Raw genomic sequence first — 16,593 nt, forward strand, 5'->3', positions numbered from 1 at the left:
GAATATAATATATTGAAGAATGGAGACTCAGTCACGTGAACTTCCAACGTTGGTGTAGAATGTTTGCTGGAAAACGCTTCAGCTACAAATAGTTTTCATGGAATAGTTTGGCATTTTAGGGATTATCGGGGGTAAGCCTTTTTATGCATAACAGATTTCTGCTATACATTGTTATGTAAAGTCAATCCATAAAATCCCCACTATGTGTCCTAGTGACTTGCCACAATGTGGGATGTGGGAACTAGTCAGTGGAAATCTGTAAATCCTGTTTCTTCGTTTAATAAAAGCAAAGCAAGTCAGTCGTGGCTCCTGTGAGTCTGGTGTTCTGTCCTCTGCCACGATCTGGATGCAATACCGCTGCATTGATCAATGACACATAGAAGCAACATTAATTACTTTAAATTGATTATTTGAATGTTTTTGAAATAAATGCTATCTTCTAAACTAAGATGTGTATCTTTGACACTCTACACGCACACACATGATGTGCATACAGCCACCTCAGTATGTAGAATAATGTCCTAGAAGATTACGACCCGGTAACTATACAGCCGTGGCCAAAAGTTTTAAGAATGACATGTTTTGGTTTTCACAAAGTGTGTTGCTTCAGTGTTCTTAGGTCTTTTTGTACAATGTTACTATGGTACACTGAAGTATAATTACAAGCATGTAATAAGTGTTTATGCAAAGAGTCAATATTTGCAATATTTAACCCTTCTTTTTCAAGACCTCTGCAAGAATTGTCAGAATTTGTGGGGTTTTGTTTTTCTACCCACCCCTTGAGGATTGATCACAAGTTCTCAATGTGATTAAGGTCTGGCGAGTTTCCTGTCCATGGACGCAAAATTTCAATGTTTTGTCCTTTTCTTCTCCCGACAAGCTTGCTTCCAGATGCCCCAAACAATCTGAAAGGGGATTCATCAGAGAAAAATACTTTACCCCAGTCCTCAGCAGTCCAATCCCTACCTTTTGCAGAATATCAGTCTGTCCTTGATATGTTTCCTGGAGAGAAGTGGCTCCCTTGCTGCCCCTCTGGACACCAGGCCATCCTCCAAAAGTCTTCGTCTCATTGCAACACTTTAAAATTAACTCCAATAGTGTTCATTTGAGTCTGTCCATTTTGCTGTGTACTTATACAAAATATGGATGTTTTTTCCATCTCTGAGAATACTCCATTCTATTGTATTTTGTGTGTGTTTGTTTTTTTACTTTAAACCTCTGTACATACCTCAATCAATCACCAGATGGCAGCATGATGTGTAATAAATAAATATAATGTTGGCTGAATGTAGAGTAAATATGTACATTATTTTTAACCTTTTCAATATGCTAAGAATTGTAAACGGTTGAATTAAAATAAATAATTTTCGTTACTTTGATTCAATTGTTATTTTATTTTTATAGGGTGTCATCCATGCCTTTTTTTTCAGTTCAAGTCACCACAACTGCAAAGGATGGACGCAAAGTGCACACGCGTACAGAGCAACAGTGTTGGTCGTACTGCGCATGCGCGGAGCGCCGGTGACCGGCCCCCAGCGTAACTGTCGCTCTAATCACGGATCCGCTGCGCTCACTTTCAGTCAGCTCGCACAGACCTGCACTCACTGCCCTCCTGCAGTCTTTAACAGTCATGAAAGATCAACATTTTAAGGATTTCTTCTGGGTAAGTGCCTGTTTTGGGTTCATTGCATGCATTGTTGTAGATCTCTACATGCGATATTTATAGTAGCTGTCGGATATTTCAGTATTTAAAACGTATAGAAATGTAGTGGAGTATGAAGTGGGATTGAATGGAAGTACTCAAGTAGAGAACAAGTACCTCAAATAAGTGCAGTGCTTGTGTAAAACTTCTCAGATAAATTCCACCATTTGACACCTGCAAGGTGAGGATGATTATAGACTGGCACCCTCAGCTTACCTAAATCATGGAGACGTACAATTCAAAACATCAATTTACATCTCTGTGTCAAAGACCTTAATATTCAAGTGTTCAATGATGTCTGTGCTTGCCGCTGTCTTGGTACCTTCACTGCGTTCAGACACAGTCTCTGGTGTTATGTTATGTGTTAGGTGTCTGTTTTTGAAGTAACACTGTAAACTGTATAAATTGTGACGTCCAAAATCGAAGGAGATGATCACAGCGACGTGTGGTCCGTGTCATTGACAGAACAGCGATCTGACCTGCACCAGTGGCTACGATGCGATCATCCAGTATCTCAACGATGGCAGGAGGACATGCAAAGAGGTGGAGGAGTTCATGAAGGCCAGGTACAGACGTCTATCAAGATCAGAATAAGCTCCATTGGCCAAATCTGTGTTGAACCTCTCTGCGTATATATATAAATACAGTTTATTTGTATATGAAATATTTGCAAAGTTTGACAGACCCAAGCAAAAGAGAATGAAAGGGAAACCGAATGGTGAGGGAAGAGTAAAGAGTTGGTGGTTGTGAGGTTCATTGGTGGAGGGAGTTGAGAAATATGAGAAGTATATGAGAAGTATGAGATAGAAGAACATCTCAAGTGGGGGATAAGGAAATCATAACTACAGTCATATAAGAGTAAATGTCTCTTATGAAGTTGGAAGTCGCTACACTGAAGCAACAGAAATGGGAAGTACAGGCTTTAGTGACAACAAGGTCGAAAATAAGTTGAAATATACTCTTCTCAAAGGGGAAACTAATCAAGTGTGAAGCAGGGTTAATATTTATAACTGAGTCATTGAAAGTTGTATATTTGAATGTAGGTTTCCTCTTTTAATAACGAATCTTCCCCCTTGAGTTGGCGGCCAGCTGCTGACACACACCTACGCCTTCTGTCTTTTTGCTTGTGTTGGATTACAAGCCCAACGAAACAACTGCTGCTATATCATGAAAAGATATTTCGAAATAACACGACTGACAGTTCCCTTTTTATGAGAATTAAAGGCACTTGTAAAGCCACCAGACACATGAGTTCCCAAAATACTTTAGAGATGCTCTAGTGCTTAAGCAAAAGAAACAGAACACACGCTAGAACAATATTTAGTCATTTATTTACATAAATTGCTGTTAAGGATGAATGAATATACATATATCTTTATTTGTATATACTGTATATTCACTTTAGATTTACAGAAAATTATTCTAGAAAAAAAACCTGTGGCTCAGGGACGTGTCACAACACAAAAAGCTGCAGTAAGATATTCATCAAAGTTTCTGCAGAGTTTACAGTTTAGTCACACACACATCATTTTGAACTTTGCATCCAAAATGAAACATTTGCAAGCTTATTTGCACATTTCCTCGGGGTCGGACAGCTAGAGATTCATATCATCTCACCCCGTATATGTGACCATTCCCCGAATACAATGACCATGTTGTAATGATGCATTTCATGGTGTCCTAGTTGCACCCTTTTTTTTCACTCTGTTTCCGGACTTTTATTTCAGGGCATCAGTTGAAGAGAAGTACGCCAAAGATCTGCTCGGTCTGTCCAAGAAGGTGTGTGGACACAACGAGATAAAGTAAGCGGCGGTGGGGGGGGGAAGACATCATGCCTTCAAACACATCGGTTTGCAGCAAACCAATGTGGTCGAAGGCATGATGTCTTCGACCACATTGGTTTGCAGCAAACCAACGAGTCCGTCTCTGCAGAAATGACGTTCGTGCCCGTCAGTTTGGATGCAGAAAGCTCAAAGCACGTCAGTTTGACTCCACGGTTTAAAAAAAAACTCAATTACTCAATGATGTGGTTTTAGTGCGTGTGTGTGTGCGTGTGTGTGTTACACGTTGTATCAGATTCAACAAGTCCACTTCCCACAAATGTGTTGAGTTATTCTTAATCCTGAATTTATCACCAAAAAGCATGCTGTGAAGTCTTCCTCTTGAGTATCTGCAGGTCTTGTCAGTCTCAAAAAGTAATCCACTCACTTCTTATCAAGGTTATGTCTATTTCATTAATAAAACGAATGTAACCTAATCAGGACAGTGCCGGAAAAAGTGACACCATAAACAATTCCAGGTCTTAATATTACATTATATTACATTACATGTCCTTTAGCTCAGTGATTCTCAACTGGTGGGTCACGACTAGTCCATGTTTTCAGCAGTGTGTGCCAGGTTGGGTCAAACCATTCTCATATGGGGGAGACATTGGGTTTTTATGATAATTAAACATCCTGAATATAAAATATGAAATTCAGCTTATGAACTTTATTTTGAATAAATCTGAGATGTTGAGAATGTTCCTCGATTTGGGTCGCGGCTTGTCATTAAGGGGTGATGGTGGGTCCCGGAGCCAGACCAGTTGAGGACCATTGCTTTAGCTGATGTAAACAAGAAGAACAAGAAACAAGAAAGTGCAATTTCATCAGCCATTACAAGTTTAATTTGTAGTGCTTTTAGTCAACCATCATATCGCTATTTAAAACGTTTTTTAAAATTTGTCTTGAATTTTTCTTCTGTAATAATCCTTCCTTTTCCTTTTTGAGCACATTAAAAAGATCCCTGGACATGTTCAAACTACGTAAGTACTCGCCTCCCGCACCCAGCTGTTTCAGCTGTTATCATTGACCGTTATAGTTTATAACTTCTGTTTTTTTTTCCCCGCTCATGATACAAATCACGTTGTCACCATTGCAGAGACCGAACACGTGAGCCTGACTCACTCGCAACTGGCTCACAGCATGAGGGAGGAGGCCAAGAAACTGGAGGACTTCAGGGAAAGACAAAGAGAAGCCAGGAAGAAGGTCGGCTGCTCTCGAACCCGCGCCGCGACGAGACCCTCGGGGCGCCACTGAAGGCCCGCTGACGAGTTGCGACGTTTGTCGTTTCAGGTGGAGCAACAGATGGATTTCCTCCACAAGCAGAAGTCGGCACATTACAAGAAGACCATGGATGTAAGTGTTGAAATGCAACCTTAACCTTTTTCTACAGGCTCAACGGGAAGTCGGTTCCAGAGGTTCCTAACCAGAACCTTTTTGCTTTTGTTGCGTCTGTTGCCGATAAGCAACGCTGATTGGCATTAAAGATTTAACATGAATTCGCCTACCAATCAATCCTCTGTTATCTATGCCTCGCGATAGTGAAAATAAAGCGATAATACCGAGCCTGTTTTACTCTACTCGCAGGCTCATGTCAAAAGAGTGCCAGTTTTGTGGTTAAAACCGTGAAAACAAAGGTCTTATTTGTTCCGTGTCCTGAAGCTTTTGGATGAGGAAGTTATGATGTGTTGACCACTGGTAACTGAGCGGAGGCATTTTTTAATCAAATCTTTTGCCAAAAGAAGAAGTGCAACATTCAAATGGAAATTAGAAAAAAGCCCAGAAGGCCGACCGCTGACTGCGGTGTTGGTTCCGCTGTCTTTTCGGACTAATTTTCATCCACCTCTTGCCTTTTACACAGTGTGTGGTCGTGAACGGTTCACCATTCATTAAAAAGTCTTGACGCTAACTGCTCACTGCCTTTCTCAGTCGAAGAAGACGTACGATCAGAAATGCCGAGATAGAGAAGAAGCGGATCAGAACATGAACCGAAACGCCAACACCAACAACACCAAGCAAATGGACAAGGTACCGTGGTGGAAAGTGGTGCTTCTCCCTGCTGCAAAAGAATGTTGTTAGGAAAGATTTCACTTTACATCCACCTCAGAATTCACAACGAGTTTTCATTTTAAGCCCAATTTAGTTTTTTGCCAAATACGTTTGCACAAAAAAGGGATTTTGTGTTAGAGATAAATACACTACAAAAGGTATTAAGATGTAATATATTGTCAAATAAGTCTAAATAATGATTATAAATGACAGGTGTATTCACAGTGATGTTGACACACTGTTGTAATGAATCGTTTAGATAAAAGTTTCTTCTCTAAAAATGCTTAAACAATGCAGGTTTTTTCCTCAGACTTCCTTTATGCACCCATGCCAATCAGTTTGTTTATTCCCCTTTTTCTACTTCATACTCATGTGTTTTTTTTTCCGCGTGCGATCTTTCAGCTCTACTCAAAAGCACAGAGCGCAAAACAGACTGCAGAAGAAGCAGGTAAATTTACACATAAATAACCTGGCAACAGAAACCACGCATTAGCTGCTTTGATGATTGGAAGATATTCAATGATATTTTGGTAAATCCCACAAAAAAGGCCCCACACACCTGGCTGATTTGAGTGCTCTGTGATACACCACATCAGGGATTCATGCGCTGTGCTCATTTGCAATATGTTTATTTCATTGGCAGACAGGGTGTACCATCAGAATGTGACCATAATGGGATCGATTAGAGATGAATGGCTGGCGGAACACATTAACGCCTGTGAGGTGAGACGTTTGGTTTGGTCCCCAAAGTTTGAGTTTGAAATGCACATCGCAAACAAAAAACTCCTTCTGGCTGCTTTTTTCTCCCCATCGCAGATGTTCGAGAACCAGGCAACGGAGCGCATCACCTTCCTGAGGAACACGCTGTGGACTCACCTCAACCAGCTCTCCCAGCAGTGTGTGACCAGTGATGAGGTAAAGCCCACTGGCCCCGTGACTCTGACCCTGCTATGTGCAGTACCCCCACTGCACAGTCAGTATTTAAGAGCATGACATTTGTGTGTTGACTTTCTTTTCCTGCCTTTGTGTTGACGTGCGTGTGTGTGTGTGCAAAGCTGTATGAGGAAGTGAGGAAGTCACTGGAGCTGTGTGATGTCCAGGAAGACATCGGACACATTATTAACCTCAGGCGCACCGGAGAGAAACCACCACGTATGAATTCACAGAGTCTCTATTTGCATTTGTGTTATTAATGAAACAAAGGTGGAATGCTGAAAGCACACACACACACACACACACACACACACACAGACACACGCAGGGAAGGTAGTTATCAGACAAGCATTTGTTCAGTGTGTGAAAAGTCTGCCCTCTCTAAACAGCGCCGGTCACGTATGACAACTTCTACAGTGGCCAGAGGCCTCCAGCTGTAGCCCCGCCCCCTCGACTGCCTCCACCAATCGGCAGGTAGCTACCCTTCTATTTAGTGTTTCAACCGCTCCTTCCGAAGCCCGTAATCGGTTTTTAACGCTTCCCTTGCTTTGCACATTTTCAGGAGGGGCCCCCTGCCTTTACCGACAAACAACGGCGAGGGTACGTTTGCATGCTTTTATTATATATATATATATATGTGTGTGCTGTGTTGTCAAATAGTCACTATCACCAGTTCAGTGTGTTTTAAACTGTTTCAGTGGTGGGATCGGTGTTGGTGGATCTGATGTCATGTGGTCTGTTTCTTCACGCTTCTGCTTTTGATAAGCCAACCACTTGTGAAGGATGTTTTGTGCGATTGCAGATATAATCTACTCGACGGTGCAGGATGGCGTGTACAGTGTCATCAAATACTGAGACGCACACCTGCTGGAGGGAGATAATGTGCTTCCCCATACAGCGCCGGAGCCCTCAGTCGTCTCACCACCTCCTCCTTTGGGGATTTGTAAATGATGATACAACGTCATGATAATGTTGCACGTTTCTACGTAGGCACATGTTTTGAAGCGAAAAATCTGAACAGTGAATACGTTGTTTTGCTCTTACTCGCATTGTGTGTAATGATTAAAGAGAAATGACAAAGGACTTTAGATATTAAATGAAACAAGGTAATTGAGCTGCAGCATTTGTTGTGTTCATTCAAGGCGTTTCAGCTTTCATCTTAATGCAGCTTCACAAAATAAGAGCCGCTCACTTGTTTTCGTTTCTGCTCGGAGTCGGCTGACTGAAAGCTTGTGCTGGATCACCAAACAATGTCTTGCTTATTTCTTTCCATGAAAGTCCTGTTTTTGGTCACTCAACCTGCATGATGGCAGTGTCACAGTTTAACGTGCCGCACAGGTTTAGTTCATATTATAAGAAAGGTGTATCCGGTTATAGGCCCTAGATTCTAGTCATTCTAACAGATGTGTGATGATACCATACAATATGTATGGATACTTGAGGACTGTTGGAATATTTGGACTTTGATTTTGCTTTATTTATGATAATACATCATTTGTGGAAATTGCTACAAATAGTTTGAAACTGCACAAGTAAAATGGTTAAATGGCATTTCCTTGTGCAACTGACGTGATGTTGTGTTATGTTTAAATTCAGATACCGTTGTTCCCTGGATTGTATGAATAAAAGTTCCTCTACCTGCGGTTTATTGTCTTCAAATGGCACTATTTTATTAATAATCACACCTCCTATTTATTATAGAGTGAACTGTATGACTATTATCCATCTCACATTGAAAAATTCAAATAAAAATGTGTACATCTTTATTCCCAGCACATTTGTCATCATTTTCTATTTTTTTTGCTCTCGAATTTCCACATCCCATTGGATGCAGTCCTCCTCAATGTGAGTGAGACTTCTCCGTGGTTCATCTTCAGGGTGTCCATCCGTCTGCGGGCAGTTCATCGGGCGCCTCAACACCAGGTGTGCCTTCGATGGCAACCAGATGCGACGTCACTCTGATTTGATCAGGTCCAGGATCGTGTGGATGGTCCTCTCCCCTACGGCGCACAGAACAAAAGGACCGCTTAGCCCCCGCGCCTTGATCTGTTGTCGGGGATTCGGCGCACAACGTCGCGTTTACCTTCGAGGCTCATCCTCGGGTTCTCCAGCTTCTTTTCCAGCAGCGAGTCCATCAGCTTCCTCAGGTGTTTGAAGATCACGCCAATCCGTACGGGAGCCTTTAAGCAAAGACGGATCGGATTCAATGAACGCGGAGCGATGAGAGAGATCCATTCACTTGGCCTACAAAGACAACTTGGACGACCAGCAGCCGCCCCCCCCCAACCCCCCTTCACCGGTGACCTCTCACCTGGAAGAGGATCCATCCATCTACTGAGATGAGCCTCTCTCTGTGCTGGATATCGATGTCGCCTCCGAACAGCAGCACGGGGAAAGGAGAGATCAGGGAGGTGTCCCGCAGGTAGATCTTGGAGTATTTCACCTGCGGATCGACGCCGAATTAGCACACGTTCGACTCCGTTCGACAAGACGCCATCCTCCCCCCCCCCCCCCCATCGTACCTTCTCCTGGTACAGCAGCCAGCCGTGCGTCTGCAGGTTGCGGTTCACCGACGAGGGGTGGACCTGCGCCTTGCCCTGGGGCGTCTCCACCGTGCAGACCACTCGCTCCAGCACGTCCACGGAGGGGGTGCAGAGGACGCGGGCCACGCTGTCGTAGAGCCCCGCCGTCAGCACCGCGTTCAGGACGGAGATCTGGTGCCTGGACAGCGCCGCCGCCGGCGCCGGCGCCGCCGCCGCCTGGGGCTTGGAGCGAGACGACCAAAAGCCCGCCTGCTCCATCATCCTCATCAGCTCGTGCTTCACACTCTGAATAGAAGACGGGTCCGACACACGCGATCAACACAGGAGGCCAATTCAGGTAACAGATCACCCAAATGTGTGTGTGTGTGTGTGTGTGTGTTACCTCGATTGTAATGAGAGCTGTGCGATTGAGGAAGTGTTGTCTACAGAAGGACATTTCTGCTCTTTGTCCGTCAGTCTGGGACTTCTTCCACCTAGTGGCGTGAGAGGTAAACAGGAAAATCAAAAGGGAAGATTTTCAGACTCATTTCTGAAGTTGTTTTGTTTCCTTTTTGTCTGAAGGTTTGATAATGGGAGGTGTGTTTTCCCTACTACCACAAAGAATTCTCCTATCCCAAAGCCCAATAGTTAAAATGACTATTATTTAACAATTAAATCATTTCTAGTAATCTAGTTAATGAAATAATTGGACCTGTCTGGGTCCGTGTTAGAACACTTAAAATGTTCCTACCCCAGGTATGCATTGTATATGGTCAGGTGATCAGAGTTGGCCAATGCCAGGGCGGCTTTGGCCAGGTTGGCTTCCTCCTTCCTGTTCATGGGCGTGGAGAAGGGAGACTTCTCCGAGATGGCGGCCGCGATGGTTGCCTGAAACGAACCCCTTTCTCGATAAGTACGTGGTCTGTGACCTCGCACACAGAGGGGTCTCTAAATAAAGTACCGAGACGAAATCCTCCACCAGGTGACGTACTATGGGCTCCAGGCAGCCGAGGATAGCGCCGTAGATCAGCATCTTGCCGATCTTCACGTTGACCGGCAGACCCGCCAGGTGGTGCCCCAGAGGGGTGAGGAGGTGACTGTCGGGGCGACACGCGCCGATCTTCCTCAGCAGGTTGACCGCGTTGCTGACCGACTGGGGCTGAGGGGCATCCAGGGCCCGGCTCAGAAACTCCTCCGGGGAGCCGTACTGACATTTCTGTGTGGAGGGAAAAATGAGAGACGCCTCAGACCTTTGGACGGGGGTTTGATTCCTGCGTCTGTGGTCCACGTGAGTTTTGGGTTCTGTACCATGATATGAAGGCAGAGCTCCTCCAGCGGGACGCGCAGTATCTCCGGAACGGAGTAGTCCATGAAGGCGTCGAACCTGAGGTCAGACCAGAGCAGATCAGATCAGCACACGTTTTGTCTTTTTTAACACTTTCTTATTGTGTATTGGTCGTGCTTCCGTTCCCATCCCCCCCCCCCCCCCCCCCCCCCCCACCCCCCACCCCACCGTACCGGAACTTTGGATAGAGCCTGAAGCAGAAGCCGTTTTGGACTCGTCCCGCTCGGCCCTGCCTCTGCAGGGCGCTCGCTTTGGAAACAAAGGTTTCCACCAGGGAGCTCATCTGGCTGCTCTCGTGGTACCTGAACGACACACACTTTGCTTTTACAATCTGCGTAAACTTCATAGAAGGTCACACAACGTGCAACGTTCTCTCCTGATATCGTTCCTGAGGCCCTTACTTGTTTTCTTTGGTCTTTCCGGTGTCGATGACGAACACCACGTCGGGAATAGTCACACCTGTCTCGGCGATGTTAGTCGACAGGACAATCTAGAGGAGACACAGCAGAGCCATTTGTCCGGCTATTCATACAAAAACAGAGAATATTTTGTTTGATTCCAAGACGATTTCAACAACTCAACTCAATTGTTCCATCTTCCCATTTCTCAATGCTTCCCTACAGCGGCGTTTAGAAGTACCTTTCTGAATCCAGCCGGTGGCACCGTGAAGGCAGCGGCCTGGTCCTTGGACGAGAGGGTGGAGTGCAGCGCGACGATCCTGTACCTAAAACACACACCCCCCCCCCCATCATCATGAAGTGGTTCACAGAGAGCTTCCCCCCCCCGTCCTGAGTTCCCATGAGTGCATCGTGGATCAGACCGGTCCGTGTGTGTGTGTGGGTCACCTGTTTTTGTCCCTGAACCTCTTGTCCGAGGTGAGCAGGTCGTGCAGCAGCTGGATGTGAGCCAGGCCCGGCAGAAACACGAGGACGGCGCCGTCCAGCTTCGCAAACTGCGGGGATTTGTCTGGAAAGCAGAGCGGAAAGACCGAAATGTAACGTGTCCTTTTGTGCAGGGGGGGCGGAGACGAGGACCAATCACGTGTTTGTACCCAGATAGTCGATGAGGTCCACCAGCAGGTCCGTGTTGATCTTATTGGGGTTCATGTACTGCAACGCCTGCCGAGTCCTGCTGCTGAAGTGGTCGAGATCTGGGCCCAGGTCCCAGCCGGAAGAGGAGTCCCTCGATATCACCTCCTGGAACAGACGCGATTAGGGCAACGCCGGCGGGTTCCACGCCCGCTGCCGCGCTCTCTGCGACCCGCGTTACTGCCGCGTGGGGGAGCCCGCGTTACCTGGTGCTGGCCGGTCCTGCCCCCCTTCTGGGAGACGGAGATGCTAACCTCCTCCTCCTCTTCGAGAATCTTCTGGCAGTACTCCGAGTCCTTTTCCAGGACGTAGCCCGTCTGCTCCACGATGTCTTCCAAGTGGAACACCTAAACAAAATGAAAGACTGAAAAGAATCCTTCCTGAACGTCAAGGAGATACATCCGGGGGAAGGATTTCGTGCAAAAAAGTAGATGCAGCTTGTCCCTAACATCCACTTCCAAGGGCTTCAATATAGAAAAATTATTAATTATTAACAGTGGAATGATGAATACAAGTAAACACAAGCTGCTCTTGCCTCCACGGGGAAGGTCCTCCCGGGAATGCTGATCACTGGGCAGCGGTTGAAGTAGTTGGAGAACTTGCAGCAGTCCACTGTGGCGCTCATGAGGATCAGCTGCAGGTCCGACCTCCTCATGACGACGTCTTTCAGGATGGTTAACAGGAAGTCTGACTGGACACTGCGCTCGTGGACCTGAGAGGATGGAGGTTGAAGGGGTGGGGTGAGAACGGACGGAGGGCCGGCGGGTGGTTAGGGAATAGATGAGAGCCGACAAAAACCTGAAAATATTACATTTCAAATAATTATACGGATACCCGCCAGTACCTCGTCTACGATGATGTGCGTCAGGGAGCTGAGGTGCCGGTCGTGCTGCAACTTCCTGAGCAGGACCCCGGTGGTGCAGTACAGCAAGCGGGTCCACTCCCCGGACTGATTCTCCATCCGGATCTGGTACCCGCACAGCGACGACTGCAACGCCAACACGGGAGCCAGCGGGTTAGAGAGCGGGTCGGGACGGCGCGCCACACAACGCAAGAGCCGAGGCCTGCAGCTTCGCAAAAAATTTCACCTTTGACCCCGGCCCATCCTCGCAGCCCATCTCCTCGCTGACCCTGCAGGCCAGGCTCATGGCGGAGATCCGGCGGGGCTGCGTCACCACGATGTTGCACGGCTTCGCCGCTTTGCCGCCGGCCAGCATCTCCTCCAAGAGGAACTGAGGGATCTGGGTGCTCTTGCCGCTGCCCGTCTCCCCGGCCACCACCACCACCGGGTGGCGCCGCAGGGCCTCCAGGACGCGATGGCGATGTTGGAAAACGGGGAGCTGCTCTCGCTGTGCCTTGGGAGGTTGAATCACGCGGGTTCAGTTGCATGCACCCTCGAGGTGGAACCGTCCCCAGTGTGGTGATGTGAAACGCTTACCTTCAGTTTGAGGGCCAGCGGGGACTTCTTGAGCTTCATTAGGAGCTCTCTGGACGCCTCCAGTGCCCCTTCCGCCCTCCCTCTGTTCTCACTCTTGTCCTCCGGTTCTTCACCTCCCCCCGCGGCGTCAAGAGCGGCCAGGTTCTCCCAGGACTCTTCGGGTTCTTCGTCCCCAGCACTGCCGTGCCCGCCCTGGCCCCGGGAGCCTGACTCCAGGACCGACGGGTCCTGGCCCTGCTGCTGCTGCTGCTGCTTGAGTCTGGTCAGAAGCCGGGAGATGAACTGGTCCCGGGGCTTGTTGGCAGCGGTGCGACTCTCTTCCCGCTGGTGCTGCTCGCTGTCCCTCCACTCCAGCCACACGTCTCTGTAGGTTGGAGGGAGCAGCTGGTGCACGGACTGAGAAGGGAGAGACGGAGATGGTGGTTGCTACGGGCGGGACGGGGATTGGACGGGGGAGATGAACTGGGGGCTCGGTTACGGGCGCTGACCTGTCCTTTAACTAGGGTGTAGAGCGCCAGGGTGGCTGCCAGATGTTGAGCCTGCATGCTGTCCTCCGTCAAGATCGTTGGACAGACTTCAAGAACGTCCTCGGTTCTCTGCACGCGCACCCTGTTGGACGCAAAGACTCGATGTAGCTGTTCACCCACTATAAAGAACAGAGTTCTACAGTCAGGTACGACGACGCGCTCACTTGGATCTCCAGTATCTGCCAGCAGCGACCTTGTGAAACGCCGGCGCCGGACTCTTGGGCAGGTTCTTTCGGACCCAGTCGATGAGGAACTGTTTGGGGGACTTTCCTGTCCAGCTGCGAGCTGTGTAGTCAAAATTACGGATGTCCTTTGGCTCGTTCTTTTTCGGCACTGAAAGAAAGGGGGAAAATAATATATATATATAAACGATTCCACCAAAAAATTGATGATGGAGTCTGATGGTTTAGTTCAGCGGGTTTGTTACATACAATTTTATATGGCTCAGTCGTTAAAAGCTCATGTTGTGGCTATAGTCACTGACATGAATGTCCATATATGTCCAAACAGCCTCTAAATGAGTGGCAGTATCAGGAAACGTTTATTGCCATAATATGTCAGACATACATGGAATTTGACTTGGTGGTTGGTGCATGACGAAAGACAACAGACAACGCAGTGCAGGAATAAGATAAAAATATAATAAAATATAGTGAAATATATTCTATGGGTCCTGATGCAAACCTTTTGCCGCTGGAGGGGCCTTTTCAGTCTGCTCAAATAAGTTGAAGTTGGGATCCTCTTTGTTCTCGCTGACAGGAAGGGTCTTCTTCTCCTTCTGAGGCACGTCCACCACCTTGATAGCTGGGTTGAACACGGGGTGGGACTCCAGTGGCTTCATTTCTGGAAGAAAAAAAAAAAAAAAAAAGAATAACACATGTGTTCTAAATAGAAAACTGTTTAATCTGTGCATTTAATGGTTAGAGCCCACTCACCTTGCTGAATGACGCGTATCCGGTCCTGTGCCATCCTCTGGCCCGCCTTATCTCCTTTTGCCTTGGTAGTAGCTGCCATTTCTTTTGCGTCATACAATTGAGCAGTGAGAGCCAAATACCGGTCGTTCTGCACAAGAAATAACACAACACGTTTACTACACTGTGCAACGTTCACCTCTGACGTCAGTTCATCTAACGCTTGGCAGCAAAGTGCATAGGCAAATACTGCTGCGTAATACTTTTAACAAAAAAAAAAAAAAAAAGAGATTTGTTTTACTGACTGGATCAAACTTTTCCTCCAGTTCAGGATTGTGCGTCTTCTTCGCTACTTCCTCTTCCTCCTCCTCGTCACTGCTCTGCTCTGCATACCGTAAGATCCAATCCTTCATGCTGGCAGCGTCATCCTTCTCCGTCACCTGGAAAAAACACAAGGTTTTCGTTTAGTGATTCGGCGGGCATCTTTTTTTTTTTTTAGCCAGCTCACACTAGAGAGCAGACAAACCGACCGCGGCGGGCTTCCTGCGATGGTTGCTGGGTGCTTTGGGGCTCGGGGGTGCAGGTTTCTCCTGGACCGGAGGCTGGAACTTGGGCCTGCTCCTCTGACTCTCCTCCTGCATCTGCTGGGTAAAACCTTCTGGCAGCTCCTCTGGCATAACACATAAAAGAAGGTCACACTTTGAACAGCCTGGTGTCCTTCGAGGGGCGTTACGCCCGATTGGAGCGGCGAGGCTCCGTTACCGTCTCTGAGGTTGAGGCACAGCCAGTCGAGAGCGGAGTGGAGATCCCCTCCGTACAGCACACTGCTCTTCATCGCCTCCTCAATGTGCTCTCTCTTGAAGTTGAACTTCTGCAGAGCTGTGTAGAGATCCTGCAAGCACACACACACACACACAACCACATGAAACAGATCTTAAAACATGAAACAATTAAAAAGATGATTTTTTTTTTTTTTTACCAGCAACTTTTTGTTGGTAAGTCTGCCCGATATGGGTCCTTTGTCCCCATTCTCCTCTCTGAAGTCGTTGATCAGCTTGATGATCTTCTTCTCTAGTTCAGCTTGGATAGCGACCTGTTTGAAATGGTAAAACCCCATTCGTTATCAACATTTTTTAAATATTATTTATTTAGATATTTACGTGGCATCGAGAGAGAGAGAGAGACGGACACACAGCGATGTTACTGAAACGACTTACTTTAAGAATCGACTTGTCTGCGAGTCCCCCCGTGTCAACCTGGGAAGTGTTGGCAAGACTGTAGGTCTTTGGAGCTGGAAAGACATGGGGGGGGGTAAAAAAAATTTAAATGTGCCACTTAAAAGCAACATATTTCAATGCTGAGCTGATTGTAATGTCTCCCGACCCTTATGTTCAATGAGCTTAATTTTATTACACACGCTCTCATCCTAATTAGAACGACCCAAATATGCTTTCAATGTATCCCAAGATCAACTGATGAACAGCCTGACGTGTCTAAGAAGGTAACTGTCCATGACAAGTTTGTTTACTAGTAAGACAAGCTGTCACGGCTGGGTGGTGTTACACTACATAATACGAAATGAAGAAAAGGCAAGAGAGGGCCGTGTTTGGAAATCTACCTAGAAGCTGTTGGTATTTTTCTTGGGTTGTGATTACAATGAGCCAAGCACAAGGACCTACCTTGAGGTCCAATTGCAAAAGGTGTTACAGTTGAATATGCACCCCAGGACTAGTATACATGACCGATACACTACATGCATGGTTATGTCACCGCATACAGGGCGGAACGCAACAGAATGGGCACCGATCGAATGCAGCAGCATCAACTACGGACACAGATCATCCGTACCAACATGGCCCCGGTTTCTCTGCGGTGTTTCCTCGCTCTACGAAACCAGCAGCCAAGCACATCTACCTTTAGACTTGTTGTCTTTGGCCGGTTTGCTGGTGTTGTTGTTGGCTGGCTGTTTCTTCGGCTCTTCCGCCGGCGCAGCGCCGGTCCTGCCCGCGGCCGCTGCTGCCGATGATGGGGCCATGGCAGCGGCCGCTTGCACCGCCGATTTCTTCTTCTTTCCACCCATTCGATCCCCGAAACACCACCTGTGCGCAGCTCTTCTGTGCGTCGATGTGACGCCGAGTCATCGGCGAAAGTCCGGAGTTTTTTTGTGTGTGTGTGTGGATAGCTCAGAAAATGAGGGGGGGAAAAACCCGCTAACGTGTGTGTTCTTTCCGTAATAACGTCCGGCTGGTTTGGGGGGT

General features: G+C 47.1%; 2 protein-coding genes across 3 annotated transcripts; one reads left to right on the forward strand and one right to left on the reverse strand.

The window, feature by feature from the left end:
• The first annotated feature begins 1,395 nt into the window (after window positions 1-1,395).
• Window positions 1,396-8,243, forward strand: pstpip2 (proline-serine-threonine phosphatase interacting protein 2). 2 transcript variants are annotated; one of them, XM_037484741.2, is made up of 14 exons: window positions 1,396-1,663; window positions 2,168-2,268; window positions 3,430-3,504; window positions 4,471-4,505; window positions 4,622-4,728; window positions 4,816-4,878; window positions 5,452-5,550; window positions 5,974-6,019; window positions 6,215-6,294; window positions 6,388-6,486; window positions 6,627-6,723; window positions 6,894-6,978; window positions 7,067-7,104; window positions 7,307-8,243. In XM_037484741.2, the coding sequence occupies exons 1-14, from the start codon at window positions 1,631-1,633 to the stop codon at window positions 7,357-7,359; spliced, it is 1,011 nt and encodes a 336-aa protein (XP_037340638.2). In that variant the 5' UTR covers window positions 1,396-1,630; the 3' UTR covers window positions 7,360-8,243. The 2 variants fall into 2 exon arrangements, with proteins under 2 accessions (XP_037340638.2, XP_037340640.2); XM_037484743.2 differs by having other exon boundaries at window positions 1,397-1,663; window positions 2,173-2,268; window positions 7,307-8,242.
• Window positions 8,244-8,250: 7 nt separating this feature from the next.
• On the reverse strand, window positions 8,251-16,568 carry dhx29 (DEAH (Asp-Glu-Ala-His) box polypeptide 29). The gene is made up of 28 exons (XM_037484739.2): window positions 16,250-16,568; window positions 15,553-15,626; window positions 15,315-15,428; window positions 15,098-15,227; window positions 14,866-15,005; window positions 14,641-14,775; window positions 14,360-14,486; window positions 14,109-14,267; window positions 13,589-13,757; window positions 13,386-13,506; window positions 12,898-13,293; window positions 12,548-12,814; window positions 12,304-12,447; window positions 11,995-12,171; window positions 11,666-11,806; window positions 11,423-11,567; window positions 11,217-11,337; window positions 11,011-11,095; window positions 10,773-10,861; window positions 10,545-10,673; window positions 10,335-10,410; window positions 10,018-10,242; window positions 9,778-9,914; window positions 9,430-9,520; window positions 9,027-9,332; window positions 8,816-8,947; window positions 8,588-8,684; window positions 8,251-8,504 (listed from the first exon to the last, which is right to left on the reverse strand). Exons 1-28 carry the CDS (start codon window positions 16,413-16,415, stop codon window positions 8,458-8,460), a joined length of 4,140 nt encoding a protein of 1,379 aa, XP_037340636.2. The 5' UTR covers window positions 16,416-16,568; the 3' UTR covers window positions 8,251-8,457.
• Between the last annotated feature and the right edge of the window lie 25 nt (window positions 16,569-16,593).

The sequence above is a fragment of the Pungitius pungitius genome, chromosome 18 (genome assembly GCF_949316345.1).
Source record: "Pungitius pungitius chromosome 18, fPunPun2.1, whole genome shotgun sequence".
NCBI classification, from domain to species: domain Eukaryota; kingdom Metazoa; phylum Chordata; class Actinopteri; order Perciformes; family Gasterosteidae; genus Pungitius; species Pungitius pungitius.

Bases quoted from the DNA above. Each gene is read 5' to 3' on its own strand.
- pstpip2 (XM_037484741.2), top strand. From the start codon at position 1,631: ATGAAAGATCAACATTTTAAGGATTTCTTCTGG. The intron at 3,505-4,470 runs GTAAGCGGCGGT...TTCCTTTTTGAG, and splicing joins TGTGGACACAACGAGATAAA to CACATTAAAAAGATCCCTGG. The intron at 6,020-6,214 runs GTAAATTTACAC...TTTCATTGGCAG, and splicing joins ACAGACTGCAGAAGAAGCAG to ACAGGGTGTACCATCAGAAT.
- dhx29 (XM_037484739.2), bottom strand. From the start codon at position 16,415: ATGGGTGGAAAGAAGAAGAAATCGGCGGTGCAAGCGGCCGCTGCCATG. The intron at 15,429-15,552 runs GTAAGTCGTTTC...CATTTCAAACAG, and splicing joins CAGACAAGTCGATTCTTAAA to GTCGCTATCCAAGCTGAACT. The intron at 9,333-9,429 runs GTAACACACACA...TCTTCTATTCAG, and splicing joins CAGCTCTCATTACAATCGAG to AGTGTGAAGCACGAGCTGAT.